Raw genomic sequence first — 26,792 nt, 5'->3', positions numbered from 1 at the left:
ATATCATTATATGAAGTTTTCTTAATAAAACTTAGTTACAAAGCTATTTGAAGGAGGAAAGATATTTGTTTTCAACAATATCCATGAGTTACTAAATGTCATACTAACAATCTAAAGGAAAAATTCTCCAGCATTCTAGAGTTTTCTATATTCCTATCACCTATAGAAAGTAGAAGATAAACAAGGAAATGATGATTCCTCTATCAGAGGTCACGAAATTTCAGCATTATTATGAAGTTTGGTTATGTTACTATTACCAATAAATAAATAAAGAGAACTTAAAAAAAAAAAAGTCTCCAGGCTATGTTCCCTTACCTGTTTCTTATTCCTGGTGGGAGATTTCTTTTGCCCACATCAGTTGCTGGATTCATACAGGCAAATAAACGGAAGTCAGGATGACGAACCAGTGGTTCTGTGAAAATATAAATTCTCAACAATTTGTAATAATCAAGTGATCAGCTACAGGTCCCCAGGGGAAAACTATCTAACTCCAGAGAACCCCAGGCCAAGCAACCCTGCCTCTGAAACCATCCTTCCCTTTTCCAAAACCCGAGTGAAATCAGTTTCCAGACCTATGTATACAACTTAATCTTATGCTGCCGTTCCACTGTCATTTATGGTGTGGTTATTCACTGTTATTTATCTTTTATCACCTATTCACCAGCATATATTTTGTCACTGAGTGTGCATACCTATTACCCACTACCCAAATGCCTTGACAAATTATCTTATTCTTCTTTGTATTCCCCATACCACCTAACAACGGGACTTTGCAGAAAACTGGTATGTAAAGAATGAACAAATCTCAGTGGGAGGCCCCTGTAATCCACCCAATAAAAGAATCTTACTCTGAAGAAGCCAAAAGGCCTGGCACAAGTCAAACTCCAAGGAGATCAAGTGTTACCTGTGTCTCCTCGATCCAGCAACACCAGGGAGCCAGAGGATCCTTCAAGTAAACCACTCAGACATTCTAATGTTTCTGGAGCAGCCAAATTAATCTCATCCAACAAGATCCACTCTCCTTTCTTTACAGCCTGAGCTAATGTACCCTAGAAGAAGATAAAGTAAAATGTTAAGAATCCATTTCAAATAAAGACACACTCACCAAGAGCAGTTATGTGAGCAGGATTTGAAACAGAGACAAGGGCAAATCTCTCCTACTTGATGAGCTTACACTTTAAAAGCCAAATGGCTGCTAGCTGGTTGCCAGAGTTAAGGCCAAGTTAACTTTTTTTAAATGTCCATAAGGGTAAAAGGAATATCTTTGAGCCTAACAGTGAGATGCAATAAACTATCATCATTATTCATGATGAGGTAAATAATAACTTACAATGTATTCAGATGTTTAAAGGTACCCAAATGGTTATTAAAAGCACCCAAAATAAATATAGGGTGAGGCCATGAGTATACCAGGATCAGATCAATGACTAATTCAAGAGTGTGTAGTGGCTGTAATACAGAGCCTTTCACAGTTGCTGAAGAATACCAAAATGAATCTTTCCTCATCTCTACTCTACTGATTTTATTTCCTCAAGTTGTATTTCCAAGAGTGATGAAAATAAATCTTACAGTCCACTCAGTCGACACAGCATCAAAAACTGAATTGTTTTACTATTATTAAACTGCTTTATACTTTTGTTTTCATGGTGATCTTAACAAAGAATCTTCTACAAATTTAATTGTAAAAAATAGAACAGAACAAATATATTAAACTCCAGTGTAATGCCAGGTCATGAACTAGGTATAACTCTATTTTGAGAGCGCTTGACATTTTAATTGGTTATGTTAGAAATAATCATATTAAGATTAAGCACTGATAACCAAATTTCCTACACCAATGGACATACGGTTGAGTAACCCTTTCTCTTAGCAAACACCATCTCAAGTAAGATTCCTATCTCCTTTAGGGTGTGGTCTGAAGAGCGGCACAGAAACAATTTTTTAAAATAAAAACTAAAAAAGCTAAAGTCACGAACATTTAATTAAGCTGATCCTTCCTACAGGGGGTCACAGGACTGAAAACAGTAAAGCTACTCATGTGTTAGAATAAAAAATGGGGCATAAAGTCAATGGACCCAAATCCCTCTAGCCCACCACTCCCAAATTCCTGCCTCCATCCCCCCACCCCACACACAGCTAGGAAACAACACAGAGTTCACTATTTGTCCTCAACTACATCTTATTTAAAAAAATTAATAATGTAGCAACAGCGTTCATCAAGACCTTCTAATTTCCATAAAGGACATTCTTCAAAATCTTCTTCCCAAAGTTTTATTTCATTAAGTGTTTATTATGTCTTAAACAGTAAGCACTAAAAATATGAAATGAAGAGAATATAAAATAGTAGCCTGCCTAATATTTACGTTTTGTGTCAAATCAAAATTCCCTTAACCTAAATAATTAAAGCAAAATACCTCTACAAATGCAAACAATAGAGCACTTTCAGTCATTTTCATCTGTTGCTGGGCATGGTCAAGTCTAAGACCAAATGCTTCCCATTTCTCTTTTAGGAGTAACCCTGGAGAAGAATAAAGACAAGAATTTAACACACATTTTGAGTTGTAATATATATAACTTAAACACACCAAAAAAATACAATTAACAAAACTCACACAAAAATAAAACATCTTAGACAGAAGTGTAAAAAACTAAGTCCAAACACTTATATAATGGTAACTATGTGCCAGGCACTACACTAATCAGTTCATTTATATGCATATGTACATTTATTAGTTAACTCATTCGTCCCTTGCAACAACCGTCTGAAGTAGGTACTTTTATTTCCATTTTATAGATGAGAAAGAACAGAGAAGATAAGTAAGCTACCAAAAGCCCCTTGACTGTGGAATCCAGCGTTTTGGAAATAACCTCTTTTTCTAAGGAAATGTGACTTACTGACCACTAAAGTGGTACTTGTACATCAACATTAACAACCATCTGTTTTTATGAAAATCATGCCTAGAATCATGGGAACAGCAATACTTCAAAATTAATCTTGCCCAAAGTCCTAGAAAGCTCCAACTTGTATTGTTTCATTCTTCCCCCAAACTCTTCTCCTAATTATGCTAACCAAGCCTCAGCCTCATGCCCCTCCACTAGTAGTCTGGGTCGCATTCTTACCAGTCTCACTCTCTTTTCCATCCTTGTTGACAGCCGACTTGTGCACATGTTGCATTAGTCTGAGGAGATCATGCCACCGTTTCTGCCTGTAACACGTCTGAATGTGCCCCAAGAATGTAAAGTTTTGCTTCTTGGAAAATGTCTGGGCAAAGAGTTCTTCAAATGCTTCCCGTAAGGGCAGCCAAATAAGCTTATGGTCCACCGGTTTGTAACTGAAACAAAAGGCAAATGTGATTCACATACTTCTGAAGCTAACAGAAATTAGAAAGCATGCCTCAGAAAACAGGAATAGGTCTAAGATGTTGTTTAATCAAAATCAGAAATAATACCAAAAGACTTATAATCCATGTTAAAGTTTAAATTATAATCTAGTTTCTCCACTCCAAGTGTTTGAAGGGCCTATACTAAAGATAAAAACTACTATTAGATAAACAATATTATGACAAAATTTGAAATTCCTAGTTGGGCAGTGAAAGGCATGTCATTTATTTCACTAACCTGTTTAAATAAACATCATGTATAAGATTTAATGATAAACCATATTTTATTAAGAATGACCAAAAAGATTTCAGCATATTTTAGAAGAAAAATACAACATCTGAAATTGATTTACTTAAGCAAAGTGAACTCAGCTTATGCCTTCTCAATTGGGGGAGGGGAGTACTGGTAATATAGATATGATAGCCGGAAAAGGCTCTGTTAAAGATGGGAATTTGAAGGAGACCTACATCAAACAAGGAAGAAAGCTAAGCAGATATCTGCAGGTGGTAGGGATGCCACACAGAGGGAAGAGCAAGCATCTAGGTGCAACACGGAGGTGAGTGTGGCTGGAGCTCAGCAGCAGTGCTCAAGGAAGGAGACCATTCAGAAAAGTGCCAGTGCCAGATTATGTGGGACTTACAGACCAACATAAAGCCTTTGGATTATATTCTAAGTGGACTGAGAAGTCAGAGGGGTAGGGATTGAGGAAGAGAGTGATGTCATCTAATAACACTTTAAAAGGACCACTGTCTAACTACTAAGTGGAAGAGAGACTGTAGGGAGGTTATAAGAAGCAAAGATGAGAGACCCACGCACTGGACCAAGCAAAAGACGATGAACTAAATGACAACAGTATAAATGGTGAGAAATTAACAAAATACACTTTATTTAAATAAAATTGCTAGTCTTAAAAATGATAGTATAAATGGGATCCAAAGCTAAGAGAGGCAGCAGAGTAATGATAAGAACACAGGCATTCAAGACAGACTGCGTGGGTTCAAATCACGGACCTGCCATTATGGTGAACAAGGTACTTAATCCCTGTGTGCCTCAATTCTCTCATGTGTACAATGGGGATAATTAACAGTCTGTGCCTCATGGCTGTTAAGAGGGCCAAATGAGTTAAAACACAGATAAAGGACTCAAAATAGTACCTGGCACACAAGTGCCATATAAGAGTTAGCTATGATAATTAATTGGCTCAGTCGAATGAATTCATGAAAGAAGTGGCTTAACATTTCAAATTAGACTGAGTTCCTTAGAAGAAAAGTTCGTTCATTTAAAGCTGAGCATAGTGGCTGAAAAACTTAAGTCAATATATGTTTCAAGTGATGAAAAAATTAACAAACATACACACATTTCAGAAAAGAAAAAACAAAATAAACTCTAACACAAATACTCAACGGGAACTAACTCGACACCTAGGAGAACTGGTGAATCAAACTACGAACCACTATAGAGCAGAGTTTCCAAAGTGTCTTCTGCAGAGACAAGATGCCTCAGGAGCAACCTAAAGGCCAAGAGGTGGGGACAGAACACCTGGCCCCCTTGGAGAGTAACTCAAGTTCTACCTGTTGCATACACTGAGACTGTATATAAATAAAGTTCATTTGAAAACGGCTAAAATAAAAGAAAATGACTCTCCAAAATTACATTATAATAACTTCAAAAAACATTAAGTGTAAAAGAGACACAAAACAGTACATGGTGAGTAACTGAAACAATAAAGAAATACTTCTCTTCATTTTGGGGTCAGGATTCCGAGTTTGTGACCTTGCACTTCTGCCCTGCTGTCTCCTGTGCAGTTTCTTTTATGGGTGTTTCTACGGGTGGCGAGGACGAGGACGTGGATTGCCATTTTATTTCTATGAGATCTTTAATTCTCCTCCTACTATTTCCTTTCCTTCATGGTGAACTTCTCCAAGGGCACCTCTCCTTCTCTGTACATCTATTTCTCCCTCAGAGGCTGCCCCTCCCAATCCTCTTCCTTATAGTCAGTGCTGGGAACCTGTGCTCTGTATTCTGCCATTTAATGCTCAGTGATTTTATGTGTTTCATCTAAGTCCTCTGTGTCCTCTACTCTTTCTCATAGAGTCTCATAAGCTCTCTCCATTCCCAACCCTGCTGGAATTTGGTTTAACTCTCTACTCACAGGTAATTTAAAAATCTCTATGCTGCCTACCAGAAACCTACTTTAAATACAATAACAAAAATAAGTCAAAAATTAAATGAAGGAAAAATATATACCACGCTATGTATGAAATAACAAAGGGGTACATATACTAATAAAGATCAGAAGGCAAACTGCAGTAATATAAGAGTTTGATGGTCTTTAAGGCCTTACCTTGTTTAATAAAGTCTTTATCCTTAATAATAATTTAAAAACCAGTCTAAAGGAACCAGATTTGCAAACCAGACTACTTAGGTCTATAAATTTCTTTTATTATTTTTTATTATAGTATTTGATGCATGCAAAATACGTTAAACATTGGGCCGGCCCTGTGGCTTAGCGGTGAAGTGCGTGCGCTCCGCTGCTGGTGGCCCGGGTTTGGATCTCGGGCGCACACCGACGCACCGCTTCTCCGGCCATGCTGAGGCCGCGTCCCACATACAGCAACTAGAAGAATGTGCAGCTATGACATACAACTATCTACTGGGGCTTTGTGGGGAAAAAATAAATAAATAAAATCTTTAAAAAAAAAAATACTTAAACATAAATTATAAAACATAATAAAAGAGATGATATTAACCACACATCCCAAGAATAGAAATACTACCCCTTCGGGCCAGCCCCGTGGCTTAGCGGTTAAGTGCGCGCACTCCGCTGCTGGCGGCCTGGGTTCGGATCCTGGGCGCGCACCGACGCACCGCTTCTCCGGCCATGCTGAGGCCACGTCCCACATACAGCAACTAGAAGGATGTGCAGCTATGACATACAACATTCTACTGGGGCTTTGGAGGGAAAAAATAAATAAATAAAATCTTTAAAAAAAAAAAAGAAATACTACCCCTTCTCTATCCCATCTGCTTGCCTACTCCTGAATTTTGTTTTTTACTCCCTTGGCTTTTTAAAATCATTTTTGGTCTTCCCATCTTATACACAAGAATTCGTAAGCAAGGAAGTCATCCATGCATCTACAATACGTTATATACTAAAAGATTTGATTTACGTCACTTTCTAGTAATACAGAAGTATAGAAAACAAGGCATACTTCCAACTATGCAAAAATTGAAGCATACGTAAGTTTTCTTTTGATAACTGACGCTAAACCACTAACAAGGAAAAATAGATATATATTCTTTTCACCAAGCTGGCACCAAAACAAAATTCCAACTATCATATTCTGATTCCAACCTTTTTGTATCATCAATTACATAAGGGCACAAATGAGCTCCTGTGTATTCTGCTGCATTTAAAACTACTTGCGGGGCCGGCCCGGTGGCACAGCGGTTAAGTGCGCACGCTCCACTTCAGCGGCCCAGGGTTTGCAGGTTCGGATCCCAGGCGCGCACCAACGCACCCCTTGTCAAGCCATGCTGTGGCAACATCCCATATAAAGTAGAGAAGATAGGCACAGATGTTAGCCCAGGGCCATTCTTCCTCAGCAAAAAGAGGAGGGTTGGCATCGGATATTACCTCAGGGCCAGTCTTCCTCACAAAAAAATAATAAAATAAAAAAATAAAACTACTTGCAATGGCTGACATAACACTTTTACAAATTCGCAGAAGAGACAGACCCAGTCCGTGTTCAATTAGCATGAGATTAATGTCATTTATGTTAGGAATACTTAACAGTAGGATATTACTAAAGACATATATAGATACAGAACAGAGAGAAATACACAATAGTATAGATATGCCTAGTTAAATAACAAATTCCATATATTAGTAAGAACACATTGCAAGTACCTCAATGAGGGAATGGGGAGATTAAAAGTCAATTAACTGCACAGAAGAAAAATAAAAACAAGGTAGAAAGATCATTCGGGAAAAATAAAGTGAAAGTAGAATTAGAGTAAGAGAGATAAGCCTCAGCCAACGGATTTTAAGAAGGAAAATAAATATAAAAGCTTTAATTAGGTACACAATTAATGATATGTATAGAACAGAATATAAGTAATGGCTTGGGAGAGTAAGAAAAGGAAAAGCACCGAAGGAAGCGGACTCCAAAGTAGCACTCTAGCCAGAGCAAGGAGGGATCTGAGACAAGGGAAGAGTGAAAATAAAAATACTGCTACAGCATAACATGGCCCTCAAAAAAAGAGACAAATGAAGACTTTTCCAGAAGACAGCATAACCAGCAAAATGAACGATAAATTCTATTATTTTACTCCTTTAAGGACTTCTTTAAGCAATTATTTAGAGTTAATGGGACAGATCACAATATTGCTCTACATACAGTATGCCAATACCATCCATCAGTTTTACAGGCTTCAGCACAACTGTTCATGAAACTAACATTCAAAAACACCAACAGGGAAGAAGGGCATTTTAAAGACCACAGTGGAGTCCCATGAGCAACACTTAACCAAGTATAGAGCTACTTAATGTTTCAAAGATAATCGAACTGCTAGAGAGTCTAGCTCAAAGGCAGTGTGACTCCACAATGTACGTTTTAGATAAACTGTACAAACAAATATTAGTTGATTATATACTTGTCTTTCTTTTTTTCCTCTCCCCTCCAGCATGATCTTTGAAAGCAAGAACCTCAAGTGTTCTTTAAAATGAAGAGAAACATCTACACACCCAAGAGCTCCTCAGTAAATTCCAATAAATACCCTGCTGGTGTAGGGGTAGGGATGCAAGTCTTTGAACGTTTTTCCAACGCTAGTTTTGAGATTTATAAGAAAACAGTATTTCTTACCTCAGTCAACGAACACAAAATAACACACAAAAAATTTTCAACAACACTTACCCTCCAAGCAAGTCTGCAGTGTCACTTTGTTGGTTCATATTGACAACCCTCAAACGGTGTCCTTTAAAAAAGAAAGGGCAAAAGGGTCATTCTGAAAATTTAAAGACTGATAATATCCAGTGTGATCCTTAAGGACGTGCAGATGTGGGCATAGGGCAAATCTTTATATGTGCATTTCCTCTGACCCTCTCATTTTACTTTCAGGAATCTTAACCATTCAAAATTTTCACCTAACCCACAGAGATACGTACACAAGAAGATTAACTGTGTATTATTGCTCTAGGATCAGACAACTGAAAACAACAAAAAAATCCTTCAATCAATGTCTATAAATTAGAACTAAATAAATATCCAGCGTGGAATACTATTTAGCCTTTAGAATAGGAACGAGGCAATTCTGTTTTTAAAGATGTCCAATTTGCTTAACTAAATGCAATACAGAGTATGATTGCCATTTGTTTCAAAACAAAACCAAATCTATACATATATATATTTGTAGACCATAGATTAGAACTGAAAAAAGTTAATATCAATCTGTTAACAATGGTTATTTCTAGGGGGAAAGATTACATTATTTCCAAGGAAAAACTTTCCGTTGGTTATTTCCAGGGAAAGCGGAGTGATGGCACTTTGTAAACTCTAGTATTCCTCGGACTTTTTATTTTCAAAAAAAAAAAGTGTGAAATGTTTATCATCTGGGGGCTGAGTGCTTCCCCTCTAGGAGTTACCTGTAACGTGAGCCAAGTACTGGACAGCAGATGTTTTGCCAGTCCCAGTCTCTCCCACCAGCAACACGGGCTCCCCTCTGCTAACGCACACTGCAAGCTGTTCAATAAGGACAGAGGATGGCCTCGTAGCAGCAAAAGTAAGCTTCTCCCTGGGAAGGGAAAAATAAGCAAGCAGTTACAGAAAGCAGGCTACAAGCTTCTCTTACTTAGGGTTGCTTTGAGGAACGAGATTCTCCATACTCAACAAACAAGAATGAGAAGACAACTCAGAGTGACTATCTTCATGCTATAACAGATGTCTCTACAACATATGAACTGTAGAATTCATTCATTCTACAAACACTGAGTATTTACACACCTGGTACTTTACTAGGCTCTGAAGATTCAAAACACCAATAAGATAAGACATTTTCTATACTAGCTATGCCCTCTTGGGCAAATTACTTAACCTCTCTTAGCCTAATTTCCTCACCTGTAAAATTTGGATAATAATAGTCACCAGTTGTAGTGGGTTAAATAGTTTTCTCTAAAAATTCATGTCCATACAGAACCTGTGAGTGTGACCCTATTTGGAAAGAGGGTCTTTGCAGATGTAATGAAGTTAAAATTATATCATACTGGATTTAAGGGTAGGCCTTAAATCCAATGACTGCTATCCTTTTAAAAAGAGAGATTTAGAAACACAAAAAAAACATACAGGGTTGAAGACATATGACAACGGAGACAGAGACTGGAGTGATGCAGCTTATATATAAAGCAAGGAACACCAAAGATTGCTGGGAGCCATAGCCAGGAAGAGGCAAAAGGCTTCAGAGGAAGAATGGCCCTGCCAACACCTTGATTTCGGACTTCCAGCCTCCAGAACTGTGAGAGTATAAATGTCTGTTGTTTCAGGCCAAGTTTATGGCAATTTGTTATGGCAGCCCTAGGACATCAATATGTTAATTCATAGCATTATTATAACCACTACACAAGAAAACAAATGCAAAGCAGTTAGGGCAATGTTAGGCATACAGTAAGTATTTAATAAATGGTACCTAGATCTCAGAATCTTATATAATTCCACCATTTAAGGAAATAACAGACTAATGTTAGGACCTAGCCTGACTTCCAAGTGAGGATTACTTCACTAAATACACTACAGTGACAAAAAATCAAAGACACATCTTTGCTAGTCCCAAATCCCTAATGACCCTCATCACCTCCTTCACCTATTAACATCTAGTTTCACAGAACGTACTTTGGGAATACACAGTTCCTTTACCATCAGGCACACCAGAGAGATCACAGTTCAGACACAGGTCTTGCTCAAAGGTAAGGGGGCTGGACTAGACCTTCTATCAAGGTTCTAACAACTCCACAGTTCTCAGATGAGTTCAGAACCTCACTTACCTCTGTATGTGGACGGCCTCACTTTGTTTCCGTAGAAGCCGCACTCGACCCACTTGCACATCTAGCTCGTTGATCACAATTTCTGGTTTATAAAGTTGACAGAAGAATTCAGCCTATGGGAGGGCAAAGATTTTACCTGAGTGAAATTCTGTATACTCTTCAAACATTTCCCATCCATGTGGCTTACTGTGCCCTTCTAATTAGCCCTTCACTAAGAAGCACTTTCTATTTCCAACATAGGCAAGTTAGCTTTTAATTACTTTTTTAATTTCCAAATTTCTAACGTTTTTAAAAACATTGATCATGAATGGTTCACTGTAATGGTGCTTTTTATCCATTCAAATAAGCCTATATCTGCCTATAACTAAAGTGAACATACTGACATACCCCCTTAGAGAATGAACAGAAAGCTCTACTCCTAGAAGATATGAAAAAAATCGAAGTAATTTTTCTTCCCCTATGCTTTGCCCTGCTTTAAATTTCTAACATAACGCCGGAAACAGCGACTTGAATAAACCATGGTACAAGTGACTACAGTCAAAGCAGGAAGAGAAGCTGTGACAGACGCTCCAGGACACCTACCCAACAGCCATTCCTCTCTTATCCTTGTCTCTTATCCTAACCCAAAGGACCCAGATTTTGTTCAGGTTTGGGGCAGGATCAAAAGGGACAAAGTGCTCAGGGAAGGGGAACCCCTCTTCAACCAAAGGGGATGAATATCAATCAATCTAAGCCAATCGTGGTAGTTTCATTTCTCTTGCCTACTATAATTAATGTATTTACTGTTGAAGCCTCTTTTAGTAGGTGTTCTGTCACCTGCAGCCAAAACCATCCCAACAGTTTCAGAAGCCTGAAGGATATCTCTAACTGTTTCAGTTCCTGACATAAGGCTTTTCTGAGTCATCCTTCATTTGGGAATGCCAGATATCTGCCTCAAATGGGCCCCAGACACTGCTTTAGCTACCAACACCACTGCTGAAGGCTCTCTCCTCCAAAAACACATATTTTGATATAAAACAAGAATAGTAAAATATTAACAGTGTCAGCAATGAACCCAAGTAGTGGGTATACAGATGTTCATCAGTACTATTCCTTTCAACTTTTCTGATATTTGAAGATATTAATAATAAAAAGTTGGGAAAAACCTAATTGTGCATAAAACTACAGACAAAGGTATTACTAAGACAGTTTCAGTCATGAGTGCACAACCTACAGAATAACATGCTCATTAAAACACTGGAGAGTAAGGCATGCATGTGATATAGGACATGAGGAAACTCACTTTAAAAATGTAGAACACACAGAGAACTATTTATCTAGAAGATAGTGAAAGCTTTATGCCTATAAGAGACAGCAATGAAACTACCAACTTTGACAAAGGAGGCAGTTATTGTAAAAGCTATTCCAGGTAAGGACCAGAGATCAGCAAGTAAGGTAAACATCCCAGCTTCCTTCTAACAGGGAAATAAAAATAGCACTACATACCTTTTTCTTGGAAATGTTCAATTTACTTCCAATGACTTCTGCCATTTTCAGTTTGCTTGTATGCTTAGAAAGCATTGCTGTGAAACAGTCCAGAGCCTATTAAAATAACCAAGGTAAATGCCGACTGATTTTTTTTTTTTTTGAGGAAGATAAGCCCTGAGCTAACATCCCTGCTAATCCTCCTCTTTTTGCTGAGGAAGACTGGCTCTGAGCTAACATCCATTGCCAATCCTCCTCCTTTTTTTTTTTTTCCCCCAAAGCCCCAGCAGATAGTTGTATGTCATGGCTGCAGATCCTTCTAGTTGCTGTATGTGAGACGCGGCCTCAGCATGGCCGGAGAAGCGATGTGTCGGTGTGCGCCCGGATCCGAACCCGGGCCGCCAGCAGCGGAGCGCACGCACTTAACCGCTAAGCCACGAGGCCGGCCCTGATTTTTAAAACAATACATGAATGACAGAGTATCACTATCTTGGCCACAAAAGGGGGGAACATAAAATCCAGTAGAAACGTTTCTGTAAGACTAAAGAGAATACAAATAAGGTACCAACCCTAGACTCAAGGATCTTACCATAACAGAGACAGGACACAATATGAAGACTTTACTATCAAAATACTGGTTAATTAGGAAAAAAACTCCATTTTGCAAATCCTAAATTTAGGCAAAAACAGCAATTAGTGTTAATCATTAGATATACGGTTTCTAGGGGGAGCTGACTATCACACAGGGGAATTAATACCAAAAGATTACTTCCTACCTGTAGAGGGAAACTCCTGGTGTGCAAGACAGGGATCACCTTGTCATTACCTAACCAAGTACATTACCTAACCAGATATGTATCTTCTGATGTAATGAAATATAAAGTACCTATCACCACCAAAAATGGATTCTACCCCAAAAAAGTTGAATTTGAATAACCAAGCTTTTCGTTAAACTTCCATTTACAGGAAATACAAAAGATAAAATGACAAGGAAAAGGACACTATGAGTGTGGCAGAACAAAGAAGATACCTGGTTCTGCCATCACCAAGTGTAATATATCAATAAACTTCATGCAAGCATTTTAAAAAAACAGAGAGAATTTATCTAGTCTCTGTCTCTAATTCCTGGCACAGAGCTTCAAAATCCTTGAATTACCAGGAGTAAGGAGTGTTTTTTGTTCCAGTAGAGCCGCCTTGGACCATACCTGAGTTTACTATGGTAAGCAAAGTGACTCTTAGATGGGCCTTTAGATAGTTTAAGGAAGGGGCCAGCCAGGTCAGAAAGACCAAGCAGTGATTGGAAAGTTGAAACTTTCAGCTCCACCCCCAACCTCTAGGGAGGGGAGAGGGACTGGAGACTGAGCTCAATCACACGGCCAATGACGTAATAAGACCCCAATAAAACACTGGACATCCAAAGCTAGGAGAGCTTCCGGGTTGGTGGACATATTGATGTACCAGGAAGGTGGCACATCCTGACTCCACAGGAACAGAAGCTCCTGTTCTTGGGACCCTCGAGACCCTGCCTTATAAGTCTCTTCCATTTGACTGTTCTGAGTTATATCTTTCACACTAAAACTGTAACCTGAACCATAAGTATAGTGCTTTCAATGAATTCTGTGAGTGGATTATTGAACCTGAGGAGGTTGTGGGAACCCCTGAATTTATAGCTGGTAGGTCACAAGTGTGGGTGGCCCCGAGACTTGCATTTGTCAGTTATGCAGAGCACTGAGCCCTTGAACCTGTGGAGTCTACACTAACTCAGTATCAGAACTGGATTGAACTGCAGGACACCAGTTGTCAGAGCAATGAAGAAGCAACCAGATAAAGCCAGAAGATGGAACATTCTGCAAAACAACTGGCCTGATCTCTTCAACAAGTGAGTGTCTTTAAAGTGGACTCTGATAGAATAAAAGAGTTCTTAGGCCTATATGCACAGAAAAAGATCTGGAAGGAGATACACCAAGGTATTCACAGTGCTGGGGAATCTGTGGATGGGGGAATATTTTTATTTTTATCATTTTGCTTTCCTGTATTTTCCCATTATCAACAATACATATATAATTTACATCTATATTAATAAAATACTTGCACACAAATGTGCACAGTAGCATTACCCGCAATTACCAAAAGGTGAAAACAACCCAAATATCCATCAAGGAATGAACAGATAAACAAAATGTGGTACATCAATACAATGAAATGTTAGTCACAAAAAGAGCGAAGTACTGACTCATGCTACAACATGGATTAACTGAGAGAATATGCTGAGTGAAAGAAGCCAGCTACAAAAGGTCACATACTGTATGATTCCATTTATGTGAAATGTATAGAATCAGCAAATCTATAGGGGGGAAAGGGGGATGATAGCTAACGGGTACAAGACTTCTTTTGGGCGTGATGAAAATGTTCTAGAATTAGATAGTGGTGATGACTGCATAATTCTGTGAATATACTAAACAACTCTGAATTGTAGACATTAAGAGTGAATTTTATGGTATGTGCATTATATCTCAATAAAGTGGTTTTACACACATATTGACACAATGACATTCTAAAATAGAGACTAAAGAAGATAAGAGGAATCCTACCAATGCCACAGTTTTATTTTAAAAGTACAAAACAAGGTTATCTGTAAGGAAGATGAGAAATGTAGAAGAATGGTTAAGAGAGTTCACTGGAGAGAAGAAGGAGATTGAAAGACTGGCACACCAATTTCAGGGTTCAGCTAAGCTTAAGTGTGCGCTCCAAATAAGGTTTCTTTCTACTCAAAGTAACTTTACCAAACACAAAGAGATCCTGCAAACCAAACTGGGTCACTATCCTCTCCTCAATCCCAGCTGACAGAAACCAGAACACTCCATAATCAAAACTAGTCAATGTTTTAAGAGCCCACAGATCTTCAAGCAGTACACTTTTATTCTTAAGCAGGCAGATTCTTATTCTTATTCTCTGCTCTTAACTGAATGTGGCAGAGCTGTAATTCAATAGAGCTTCCCTCAGACACAACACATTTTTTTCCCAAGCCCAGCATACAAGGTTACACTTTGTAACCCCCACATAAATTTCTCTGGAAAGTTAAAAAGCCCTACTGAGACAAGCAGAGGCATCAGACAAATACAAATCTATCAAACAGACTAAGAAATTATATAAAGGAATAAATATTAAACATCTTAGAAACACTTTATATTTTACAACATTATTATCACCTGGGAGATTTTCTTCTCATTTTACTTTTAATTTCAGCATCTGTTTTACTCTATCTCCAACTATACTTATTTGAAATTAGAAGTAACCTGTTTCAAAAACAAAACATTTATTATGCCCAATTAGTTTTAAGGCAACATTAATTCAGTTTTAACTACCTAAGGATAATAAATCTTCCTACACAAAAGAAAAACTCTGAGAGCAGTTCAACAGACAGAAAAGAACAATGGAAATCAACAGCCTTATAGAGCACAGAGAAAATACGCAGGAAGACTGTATCTTACCTCTTGAAAAATATTTAATGATGCTGATGAAGACAGACTGTCAAAGCTATGGGCAATCCTATTACACCAGTTCAGTAGATCCCTTAAAAAAACAAAACAAAAAAGAGCCAAGAAATAAAACACCACAGGCCAAAGACATGAAAGGCATCAGAGTTTATTTGGTCCACTTAAAATCTCTGACAACAAAGTCTCTGCTTTTTTCTGGCAATGTGAAGATAAATAGTGTCAGGGGAAATAATAAGTGAGTGGTCCCAGTCCCTACCCCTATCAGGAAGTGACCTATCTCTCACTCATTTCTCCCCCATCCACGCCAGACAAGGCAGCGAAGGAGGGCAGGCAACTAACTCCCAGAGCAAACTGAGGGGAGTTGCCCATTCCTAATTCACACGTCTCCAAGGGCAAGTCAACCTTCGAGAATGGAGAGCAAAGGCACAGAACTCACTACCTACAGCAAAATCCAAGAGTCTTAGTTAAGACCCCAAGGGTCACAGAGGGACATCCAATGAAAGAATTATGTCAGTAACTATTCCCAATTTTGGCATTAAAAGTTATTTTTTAAAGCTAAAATAATGTTACCTTTACAAGCCGTCCCAAACAGTAACATCAAATCTGAAAAAGGGATCTGACTCCATGAAGCAGCCCAGATGTCTAACTTGAAAACCTGACCTCTCACAACCATTCAGTTCTAGCTGGTAAGAATTTTCAAGGGAAGCAGTTTTTATAAAATATCAACTCAAAAAAGTGTTTAGGCCAGCACCTTAGAGACAGTTCTCTTCCCTCAAGGCTTAGTCTTTTGTTTTCTCTTCTGGCTTCTGAAACTTCTTCAGGTGCCTGTTCACATCCAACAGAACTATCACTCTGAGGGCGATGTTTCTCTGCAGTAAGTTCGAGGTAAATGTCAAGCAGGTGATCAGTTGCTGACAATAGGCTAGGATATCTGTTCTGAAGAACCTGACAGAGAGAGAAAAAAGCAAAGAAAATTTAGCAGCAGACATAGTGATTTTTAAAAGCCACATGTAAACTGCTGCTGATGCTAATCAACCAAAAAATGGATTTCTCTACGAAATCTGTCACCTTTACCAAGTAAAAGAACTTCCGCCCCTAATCCCACACCCTTTCCCCTCAAAGACTTTTTTCTCTACCCAGAACTCAGCTATCTGGCAATCTCACCATCTACAACACAGCTAAGGTGTAGAAGCCAGAGGGGAAACGGCATACATGCAAGCAACATATGCATCCAAGTCCCAGGAATTTACTCACTGAAGAATCCTGCAAGTAATATTGACTCTAACTTAAAACACAATTCTGATAAGGTTCGTTATATCATTTCTCAGCCAAAAGCAAATTAGAAGTAGTTAATGGGAAAAGGAAAAAAAAGTTCTTAAAAGTAGACCACAGCAGGGGCTGGCCCAGTGGCGTAGTGGTTAAGTTCACGCACTCTGCTTTGGCGGCCCGGGGTTCCTGGGTTCAGATCCCAGGGGTGGACATATGCACCACTCATCAAGCCATGCTGTGGCGGTGTCCCATATACAAAGTGGAGGAAGATGGGCACAGATGTTAGCTCAGGGCTAATCTTCCTCAGCAATAAGAGGAGGATTGGCAACGGATGTTTGCTCAGGGCTGATCTTCCTCACCAAAAAAAAAAAAAGGCAGACCACAGTAAAAGGAGCTAGTGTTAAGTACTGCAAAAAGCAGCTGATCTTTAAAAAGCAGACAACAGAATTTAAAAACCAAAAGATCTAGTCCTATTCACTTCGATAACTATTGAGAATTTTTTGCAGCATAATACTTGGTGCTCATATTTGGTGCTCATAATACTGGTTCTAAGGTGTTATGATACGGATTTGTTCAATCAAATCTATTTGAGGGCTGGCCCCGTGGCTTAGCGGTTAAGTGCATGCACTCTGCTGCTGGCGGCCCGGGGTTCGGATCCCGGGCACCCACCGACGCACCGCTTCTCTGGCCATGCTGAGGTCGTGTCCCACGTACAGCAACTAGAAGGATGTGCAGCTATGATGTACAACTATCTAATGGGGCTTTGGGGGGAAAAATAAATAAATAAAATTTAAAAAAAAAACAAATCTATTTGAAAAGGAAGGGAAATATCATGTATGTATTAGAAATATTAGCATCCAATACATTTAAATTAGCTCTAAAAGAAGTATTGTGATTCTAATTTGTATATGAAACATCCACATATTTTGTATGTATTAAGTATGTAATGCCCACTTATTCACAAAGATAAAGAACTAAAACCTTTTAACAGTGTCATCTCAAGTGGAAGATCTCACAGATCTTATTTCTTTATAAGTTTTTTCACTGGAGGATTTTACAACAAATATTGCTGAAAACATGTATTTCAGATGGATTAAACATTAAGTTAAAGACAGAAGGAGAGAATAATAAAATCAACAATTTCAACTTAATGGAGATATACATGGACCTTTCAAAGTACAGAATATACATTTTTGTGTATGGAGGGAACATTTACAAAATTGATCATATATTTATGACCTTGGTTACCACAAACAAAATACAGACTATTTCCATCACCCCTAAAACAAAAAGTTCCTTCATGTCCCTTTGGTCATCAGTCTCTTCCCCTGTACCCTGCCCCTGGGAATCACGAATCTGATTCTGGTCCCTATGGTTTTGCTTTAAGTCTATCACATACATGGAATCATATAGGATATAGTGCGTAGTTTGGTTTCTCTTATTCACACAATGTTGTTGAGATTCATCCAGATATTACTGCACGTATTAGCAGTTCATTCCTTTTTACTGCTGAGTTGTAATTATATTATATATAATAAGTGTGTATATTTATGATCAGAGTGAAGAAGAACTATTTTTATTTGGGAAAAAAGCTTTGTCAAGTTTAACACTTTAGTAAAGGCTCAGCTATTTGGAAATAAATTTCTGAACAGAAAAGATTTATACGTACCCATCAACTAGTCATTGTCCACCTAGCCAAAAATTATCTTTTGTTATTACCATAAATGTAAAAAATTAAATACAGTATCACTTAATAAACTAATCTGAAATGATATGGCTCTATTATCAATTTGATATGTATTTTGGAGATTCATTCCTTTAATAAGCATTTATTAAGTACCTACTTTATATCAGGCACTGTTCCAAGGATAGAGAAACAAAACAAATAAGGAATGGAGCCCACCCTCAAGAAACTTCATCTGGTACAAGCAGCAGTCATACCTGCAAATCAAGCCTGCAGCATAAAGGATAACGTGGTCAGCTCTGCTTGGGAGACCCAGGAAGGTTTCCCGGAGCCCCTGGCAGAGGTCACCAGTGGCTGTGTGTGAGTGGGCACTGCCAGCAGAGAAAGTAGGCCATTGAAGGCACCAGCACTTAAGACATCAGGGCACATTCAAGGTGTATGGGGGTGACAAGGTTTGCGAAACTGCCAGGGGTGAGTTCCTGGTACTTACCAGGTATGAGACTAGCACTACAGTAATAGCTCATTTTTTAAAGCTTAATTTGATATTTTAGCAAGAAGTCAAAGACAGTCTCTCTGAGCATAAGACGACTAGGGTCAGCAGTAACAGAAATGCAGTTCCTTGTGTTCCCCATGAGGTCAGCACAGGAGATTATTTTATTTCCTAACAAATACACACAGCGTTTTAGCCACTTATCATTTATTCAGGTGAGTGTTATTAGGATGTATTAGTAAGTCCAGAAGCTTAAAAATAACACGTGAGCTTCTCAAAGTCAACTATCTAAATATGACATACGTCATCTGAGTGAGGGGGTGAGTGCTCCTGCTGCACTTCCTGTGAGCAGAATGACTCACTGCTGCTCGTGCCAGGGACGGGAAGATGAGCTTCGGCGTCTACTCCAAGTACAGAATACAAGAAGTGGGAAAAGAGCAGCTGTCAAAACTTCTTCTCACCCTCTCAATCCCCAATAAATCACAGCTAAACGTGAACTTCAGTCCTCTCCTTTAAAGAAAAGAACCCAAGCAGGGTTCAGCATAGTGTTCTTTCAATGAATGAAAGTGATAGATAGCCATTCTGTAACACCTGTAGTGAAATGCTTGTAAAGACTAATATGAAGAGGTTCCTAAACACCCACTTGTAAGCTGGGTTCAGCACACTGGCAATTTTAAGTCTGAAAACCAAACATTTTCACATCTACAATTGCAAAAGAAAGAGCTCCATTATGACAGAGCAATACCACAAACGTTTACAAAGCGCAGGCACTGAGTGGATGCTGGGGACACAAAGGTGAGTAAGTTACTGGAGGAGCTTATAGTTGAGTGTGTCAAGATGGGGAAAGAAAGACACATCAGACACAGATACACACAACCGGGAACTAGAGTGAGATCAGAAACTCGCAAGTGCAAAATGGGCTTTAGAGCTATAAAATCACACTGGCAAGGAAGGCTTCTGAGGGATTACATGAGCAAGCCTCTTCCAGGAATATGGTGAGCCAGATACCCTGAAAACCCCTCTGCTAACGAACACCTAGACTGCGGGACAAACTATTTGAAAAGGTTGTCTTGTGTCACTTATTTATCTAAAAGCTTACACTAAGAAAGAGCAAAGCATCCCTCCTAGGCCTGAATAATCACTGACAATGCTCCATTTGCTACTCTCCAAAATGAAGCATTAGGGAACGGGAAGCTTTCCAAGTGAGGAGGCAGATCCAAGGGGAGGTGGAGGTTAGCGTAAAGTGAGGTATACCTCTTAATGATCGAGAATAGCCAGCAATACTACAAAGTGAATCAATGTATAAAGTCTACAAAATAGGGGGTCCGCCTGCTGGCATAGCAGTTAAGGGTGCACACTCCACTGTGGCAGCCCAGGGTCCACGGGTTCAGATCCCATGCACACGCCGATGCATTGCTTGTCAAGCCATGCTGTGGCGGCATCCCATATAAAGTGGAGGAAGATGGGCATGGACGTTAGCCCAGGGCCAGTCTTCCTCAGCAAAAAGAGGAGGATTGACGACAGATGTTAGCTCAGGGCTAATCTTCGTCACAAAAAAAAAACAAAACAAAAAAACAAGACCTACAAAATAATGCATCTCAATTTTCATTAATACCCAGATCAAAATGTGCATTAAGTTGTTGAGTATGAAAGATATTAGTAATAAATGAACTTAGTAAAAAGATCCTTTGGAGACAAGTGGGGAAACTTAAATATGGTCTGATAATTAAATGGTAATTAAGAATTACCATTCATTTTATTGGGTATAATAATGTTATTGGGTTATATAAGAAAATGCCCTTAAGTTTTCAGAGATGCATGCAAGTATTTAGGGATGAAATGTCATGGCGTTTACTTTCAAATATAATCAGTAAAATTTTAACATATTAACTGTTAAATTTAGGTTGATGAGTATTTTGGTGATTCTTTATACTATTTTCTCTATTTACATGTAAGTCTGGAACTTTTAAAAATAAAAGTAAAAAAGAAAAGCATTGAAACTTTCTTTCTAATAACCACATACCTCATTCAGTTCTGTCTTATCCATGTTATCTAGATGAATTTTGGTCCAATATTTGTCTAGCAGAGTAGCATGACTATTTAGCGGTCGATACCAGTTTCCTCCACAGCTCAAGAGTCTATATTTCAAAACAAAAAATAGTCACACAAAATTCCCCATTTTAACCTTGAATTATGCCCCTGGCTATCCCTTGCTGGACATTATCTCACATATGAATAGCACTCACAACCCCTTCTGGTGCCAGATACCACTCTGTTGGGCTTACAGGGCAGATGACAAATGAAAGGCTACCAGCTGACCCAAGTTTGATTCTTTTTCTAAGAGGGAGTAATATAGCTTTAACAAAGTTATTTTCAAATCACTGCAAATGCTTCTATTAGGTGTTTTGATCTCAACAACATCTTTCTCTTCCTTAAGGCATAACTTCACGAAAGAGAAAACATAATCCGAGGCCCACAGCATTAAAAATAAGTTCTCTGCTTATTACCAAAAACTACAGTATTATTAAAAAGTTTCCAGAAGAGAAGGAATATTCATTAAACATACTCTGGACAAGCCACACACTTACACCTAAGACATTTAATTTAATCTTCACAACAACTGTCCTGAGGGGATGGTGTCCTTCTTTTCTTCTAACACATAAGAAAGAGAAGGAGAGTAATGTCCCCTGCTCACTCAACTATGACTGCAAATGGCAGAGCTGAAAACTGCGTTCAAGTTTATCCGACATCTATCTACGATATCCCAGGACTTGCTGAGAAATGTACCTAGCAGGAAAGAACTTCACTATCTCTGTGAATAAAATCAAACTCTGTTTGGGCTGGCCGCGTGGCTTAGCAGTTAAGTGCGTGCACTCCGCTGCCGGCAGCCCGGGTTCGGATCCCGGGCACCCACTGACGCACCGCTTCTCTGGCCATGCTGAGGCCGCGTCCCACATACAGCAACTAGAAGGATGTGCAACTATGACATACAACTATCTACTGGGGCTTTGGGGGAAGAAAAATAAATTAAAAAAAAAATTAAAAAACAAAAAAATCTGTTAAAATTAACAGGCCTAGCAAGGTGCTTCTTAAGAACTGTTAGGTTACCTCCGCACTCCATCTAGGAGTGAATGTTCACTGAGGTACAGTAAACACTAATATACTCACTAAATACAACGTGACGTTAGTTTCACTTTTGGGCATTTTAAGACCTTGGGGAAGCTGTACAGGTATAGACTAGCAGTAGAAAATAAACCACTGCCTTCATGTTGTTATAAAATGTAGATAGGGACATATACTAAGTTTGCTTAGGTTTTACTCCTTTGTTGATGCTTATCTTCAATTAATTTTTTTAATTGCTTGAACTCTACATGTCATCATCATCACCATCATCATGGATAGCCATTAGTTGGGCACTTACTATGTGACAAGTCTTTAATGAAAGTCCTTTCATTTAATCTTTACAACTTACACAAGTTGTAAAGTAGGTATATTAGCCCCATCATAATCACACAAGCAAGGTACACAGGTACAAAGTGTCAGTGTTAGAACTCAAATCCAAGGCAATCTGACAACAGTTTCACCTCTGAATATTTTTGAAAACATGAAAACCAGATAAAGGTTTTTTAAAGTGGTTACTTATTTTTAGGTTAAAAAAAAAAACTTTTTCTAGATTAATTATCTTCATTAAGAATAGTCAGGAATAAGAAGGTTGGATCTGTTATCAGTTCCAAATAACTTTGCTTAAAGTAGGCCCAGAGAACTCTATTCCAGTACTTTTTAATTCAGCATTATAGAACTTATGAGGAAGAGCCTCCACAGTAGGTATAGAAAGGATAACAGGACATACCTTCTGGTTGCAAAGAACTGAAATCCAGAAGCCACTTTCAGACAGTCACCTCGGCCAGGAATCAAGAGCTCTCCATTCTCCAAAAGAGGGATCAGCACAGAAACCTAAATCACAAACCCCCACTGATAAAGCTATTTACACAGAAGTAATAAAAAACAAAACAACTCTATCTCCAAATGATAAACATCCATCCTTAAAGGACATCCCAGTTTTCATAGTGTGAACTGGGGTCAAAACGCAGGTGGGCATGTCTGAGCCATCTACATTCTAAAAGAACAATTTATTCATTCAGCAGTCACTGAGTGCCTACTATGGACCAGAACCACGCAAGACACTAAAAATCCAGACATGACTGAGGCTTTACAGCCTACCATCTGATGGGAGATAGTCATGCAAACCACCACACAGCATGATCAGTATGATCCTGATCATACTGATCATGATCAGTATACACCCAGGGGTGTACAAAGCAATACGTGAAGATACGGGGTGGCTGTAAATCAGAATGGGGTGGTTTAGAAGCAGGGCAGTGAAGCTGTCCCAGAGGTAATGACGTGCACTGAGTCTTAAAGTACGAGCAGAAATTAGCCAGGTCTGGTGGGAGAGAAACAGCACATATATTCCAGGCAAAAATATTCAAATGGATAAAAATTTATATGCCTAAGAGTATGGCATGAGAGGATTCTGTTATGGTTAGGGCAGAATGCGCATATGAAGCAGGAGAAAGATACAAGGCTTAAAGATAGGTGATAAAAGTCCCCTGTGCTGAGCCAAGGAGTTTGAATTTTTTCATGAAAGTTTTTGAAAAGATTTTAGGCTGGAGGAAAAATTATATTTTTTATTTTAGAAAACCAACTGCGTAACAATTAGGAAGATAAACTGAAACGGAGATAGTCTAAAGGGAAAGAAGTGAAAAAAGATACTAGTCAGGTAACAAAGGCAAGATGGCTAGATAGATAGATAGATAGATGATAGATAGATAGACAGATAGATAGATAAAAATAAGAAGCCCTGTGCTAAGGCAGTGGGATAAGACAGAATAGAATAAAGAGATAAGGAAAGAGTGCTAAGCAGTATAAGACTAACTGAATGAGAGACTAGAAGAAGGAGATATCAAAGTCCTGACTTGGTAACGAGGTGGTAGAAAATGCTGTTCGGAGGAAGAGCAGACAAGTTTCATTTTGGACATTTTGAACTTGCACTGGCCATGGGACATCCAAATAAAGACTTCTAGAGACAAGCGTGGACTAGACGTACAGATCTAGGTCACATGAGTTCATATGGGAAGTTTGAAAAGAAAAAACAAACTAAGAGGAACCAAGAGCCAAGGAAGCGGGTTCTAAAATATCAGATAATTTTATTAAGCATCATTATTTCATACATGGCTAGGAGCTGAAATGAAAGCTCAGAATGACATAGGGGCAACTCCAAGATAGCTCCAAACTTGAAACTAAAGAAAATCATCCTCGATGAGATCTGTACAAGCTACCTTTAAATGGTAGTGGATTAACTATTAGTTGAATAGTTCTGGAAACAAGAGAATCATAATCAAGGGATCCAGGTACGTTTTCAAGTAAACACAACTTCACTACAATGATAATTAAGTTTCAATACAACCAATTGAACTGCATACCCTCTGGGAACAAATGTATTAACAGAAGGGGAATGGTCTGCACAAAGTGAAACTCAAAAGTATAGGAATTTTCTGAGGTTTATCAAACACTACCAAAGGGAGACCAAGACAGAAACTGTCAGTTTGGTCTTGAATCTGGACTTGGTCATCAAAGGATGTACTTAGCTATGGGACAGGGATGGATCCCTAGGTTCCATCATGGCCTGGATGGATATTCCTTATGTTCATCTACCTTCTTTGGCTCTAATTCCATGATCCATGATTCTAATGACTTTACAGGTACCCCGATATCTAAAAAAAAACTGCCCAGGAAAGAGAGCACTAGAAAGGGAAAAGACTCAAATCCTTTTAAATTGGCCTTGTGGTTTATATTTCAGTTTTATTTTTAAGTCTCACTGGTAGAAGTCAGCTTTGGCTCTAGGCTTGTTAAGAAAACTAAGTTTCCAGCCCTATAAAACTGAGCATTAAGAGTCTAGAACATGGTGAACAAACTGTGAGGCCCTGTCTGGTCCATAACCCCATTACATTTTTACCTCATCACACTCTAAAATCATCACAATACACAAGTATTTATAACCACTCCTGACCTCTCATATCTCCCTAAACCTACACACACACACACACACACACACACACACACAATTATTCTTATATCCAAGAGGGGAAAGTCCATATGCGGTTAACTTTAGGGTTCACGTTAAAAGAAACTTAAAACCAGTCTCAGGAAAATCTGCCCAAAGGAAGAATTTTTCATTCTGCAATAAATTTTCTTGTCATAGTTTACAGAATACAGAGAAAACATGGACTGCCTCCATAACTAAATTTAATACACATAGAAAAGTGATCTTTTTAAAAACCAAAATACACATCCAGTATATTTTCTTTAATGGAACAAAGACAAGCACGCTCTTATTACATCATCTCTCCCTTCACCTGTCCTCAGCCCACTGCTCTACAGATGCCATAGCTGGAAAGCAGGGTCTCAAAGTTCTCAATGTATCTGTAACATGGGTAAGTTCTTTCCCACTGGGCTTCTTAGAAAGGCTGTGAAACTGGTCACACATTCAACTACTAAAGGAAACAGTACAAGCCAAATTTTATTAATTTTTTTATCAAACAAGAGACAAGCCAAGTAATCCAAGACCTGAAATCAGATTAGACAGGTAAACATGAATGAGCTTCCTACAACATATCATCTCTAATCAAACACGTGTGTTGTTTAAATCATCCCCTAGAATCACTATTAACAAAATGCTCCTCATAGACAGGAAATTAGCCAGTGACTAGTGAGGTCACATACCACGTCTAAGGAGGCATAGTCAATATCCTCCAGAAGGATCCAGTGTCCCTTTGTGGCTGCCTGTGTCAGGGTGCCAGGCTGCCACACAAACTCTCCTGGGACATCTGTGCAGCGATACATTCCCAATAGCATCTGCAGAAAGAGGACAAAGTAAGTACAAAAACCACACACCTCAGGTGCCAATGCTACATCTTTTGATTAATTCCGTTCAACTTCTACAGAGACACAGGCAGGCACTTGAGGTTTTCACAGCTTGACCCCATGAGTTATGAAGAAGACCAATAACTATTCTCATAGTCCCTTAGCAAAAACAATTATTTTAATGCAAATATTTACAAGCATGCTAACCCATCAAAATTTGCAATTTCTTAATTACCTTACTGTCAGTCTGATCTCCAAGCTGGACTTTGAGAAGTTGAGGGGGCTTCCTTCTACCTGTCATTGCAGCTAAATGTTCAACTAAGGAAGTTTTGCCACATCCTATTGGTCCTTCCAACAACACAGCATTCTGAGAAGCCACTGCCATAGCCAGAGTCTGAAGATTTTTGCAGACTGACTTAACCAGCACGTAAGACCTAAAGGACAGGTCCTGTTCACGAGAAGAATTCCTATTACTAGCCTAAGGAGGCAAGTGAAAAATAAAAGGCATGTCAAGAAGAGTCCTTCCAAAAAAAAAAGTCTTTCTCCCAAATGGCACAAGTTAAATTCTATCACAGTTTTCATTGATCTTTACATAAACCTCTGCCAGTAAATTAGTAGTACCAAAACTATAATAATAGGCATGTTATCCAAAGTAAGGATCTGTCTTTTTTCCTTTCCTTTCCCACTCCTCCCCATAACAGAATTTGCTAATAAATTTAAGAAAAAATCTCCCAAAGTTTAAGACACCAAAAAGTGGATACACGAGGGATGGGGGCAAACCTTATGTGTCACAATTGGATTTTTATTTGTTTTTATTCATCTTGTCATATACTAGGATATCATATCTAAGATCAAGAATGCACACAATAGGGCCGGCCCCGTGGCTTAGCGGTTAAGTGCGCGCGCTCCGCTGCTGGCGGCCCGGGTTCGGATCCCAGGCGCGCACCGACGTACCGCTTCTCCGGCCATGCTGAGGCCGCGTCCCACATACATCAACTAGAAGGATGTGCAGCTATGACATACAACTATCTACTGGGGCTTTGGGGG

General features: G+C 38.8%; 1 protein-coding gene across 2 annotated transcripts in view; it reads right to left on the bottom strand.

The window, feature by feature from the left end:
• Nucleotides 1–26,792, bottom strand: part of MDN1 (midasin AAA ATPase 1) — a 173,539-nt gene that overhangs the window by 111,376 nt on the left and 35,371 nt on the right. Inside the window, exons 6-19 of one of the 2 annotated variants that reach the window (XM_058566628.1) lie at nucleotides 25,981–26,223; nucleotides 25,605–25,736; nucleotides 22,672–22,775; nucleotides 20,845–20,959; nucleotides 16,130–16,323; nucleotides 15,373–15,454; nucleotides 11,903–11,998; nucleotides 10,418–10,530; nucleotides 9,026–9,174; nucleotides 8,298–8,358; nucleotides 3,121–3,332; nucleotides 2,415–2,518; nucleotides 905–1,049; nucleotides 316–412 (exon numbers count right to left, since the gene is read on the bottom strand). In XM_058566628.1, the coding sequence (XP_058422611.1) occupies nucleotides 316–412; nucleotides 905–1,049; nucleotides 2,415–2,518; nucleotides 3,121–3,332; nucleotides 8,298–8,358; nucleotides 9,026–9,174; nucleotides 10,418–10,530; nucleotides 11,903–11,998; nucleotides 15,373–15,454; nucleotides 16,130–16,323; nucleotides 20,845–20,959; nucleotides 22,672–22,775; nucleotides 25,605–25,736; nucleotides 25,981–26,223 (1,847 nt within the window). Of the gene's footprint in view, nucleotides 1–315; nucleotides 413–904; nucleotides 1,050–2,414; nucleotides 2,519–3,120; nucleotides 3,333–8,297; nucleotides 8,359–9,025; nucleotides 9,175–10,417; nucleotides 10,531–11,902; nucleotides 11,999–15,090; nucleotides 15,160–15,372; nucleotides 15,455–16,129; nucleotides 16,324–20,844; nucleotides 20,960–22,671; nucleotides 22,776–25,604; nucleotides 25,737–25,980; nucleotides 26,224–26,792 lie in introns of those variants that run through there. The other variant, XM_058566629.1, reaches the window with a different exon arrangement.

This window comes from Diceros bicornis, chromosome 23 (assembly GCF_020826845.1).
Source record: "Diceros bicornis minor isolate mBicDic1 chromosome 23, mDicBic1.mat.cur, whole genome shotgun sequence".
NCBI classification, from domain to species: domain Eukaryota; kingdom Metazoa; phylum Chordata; class Mammalia; order Perissodactyla; family Rhinocerotidae; genus Diceros; species Diceros bicornis.
The sequence above is the reverse complement of the archived record's forward strand: the minus strand, read 5'-3'. Positions and strand labels throughout refer to the sequence as shown.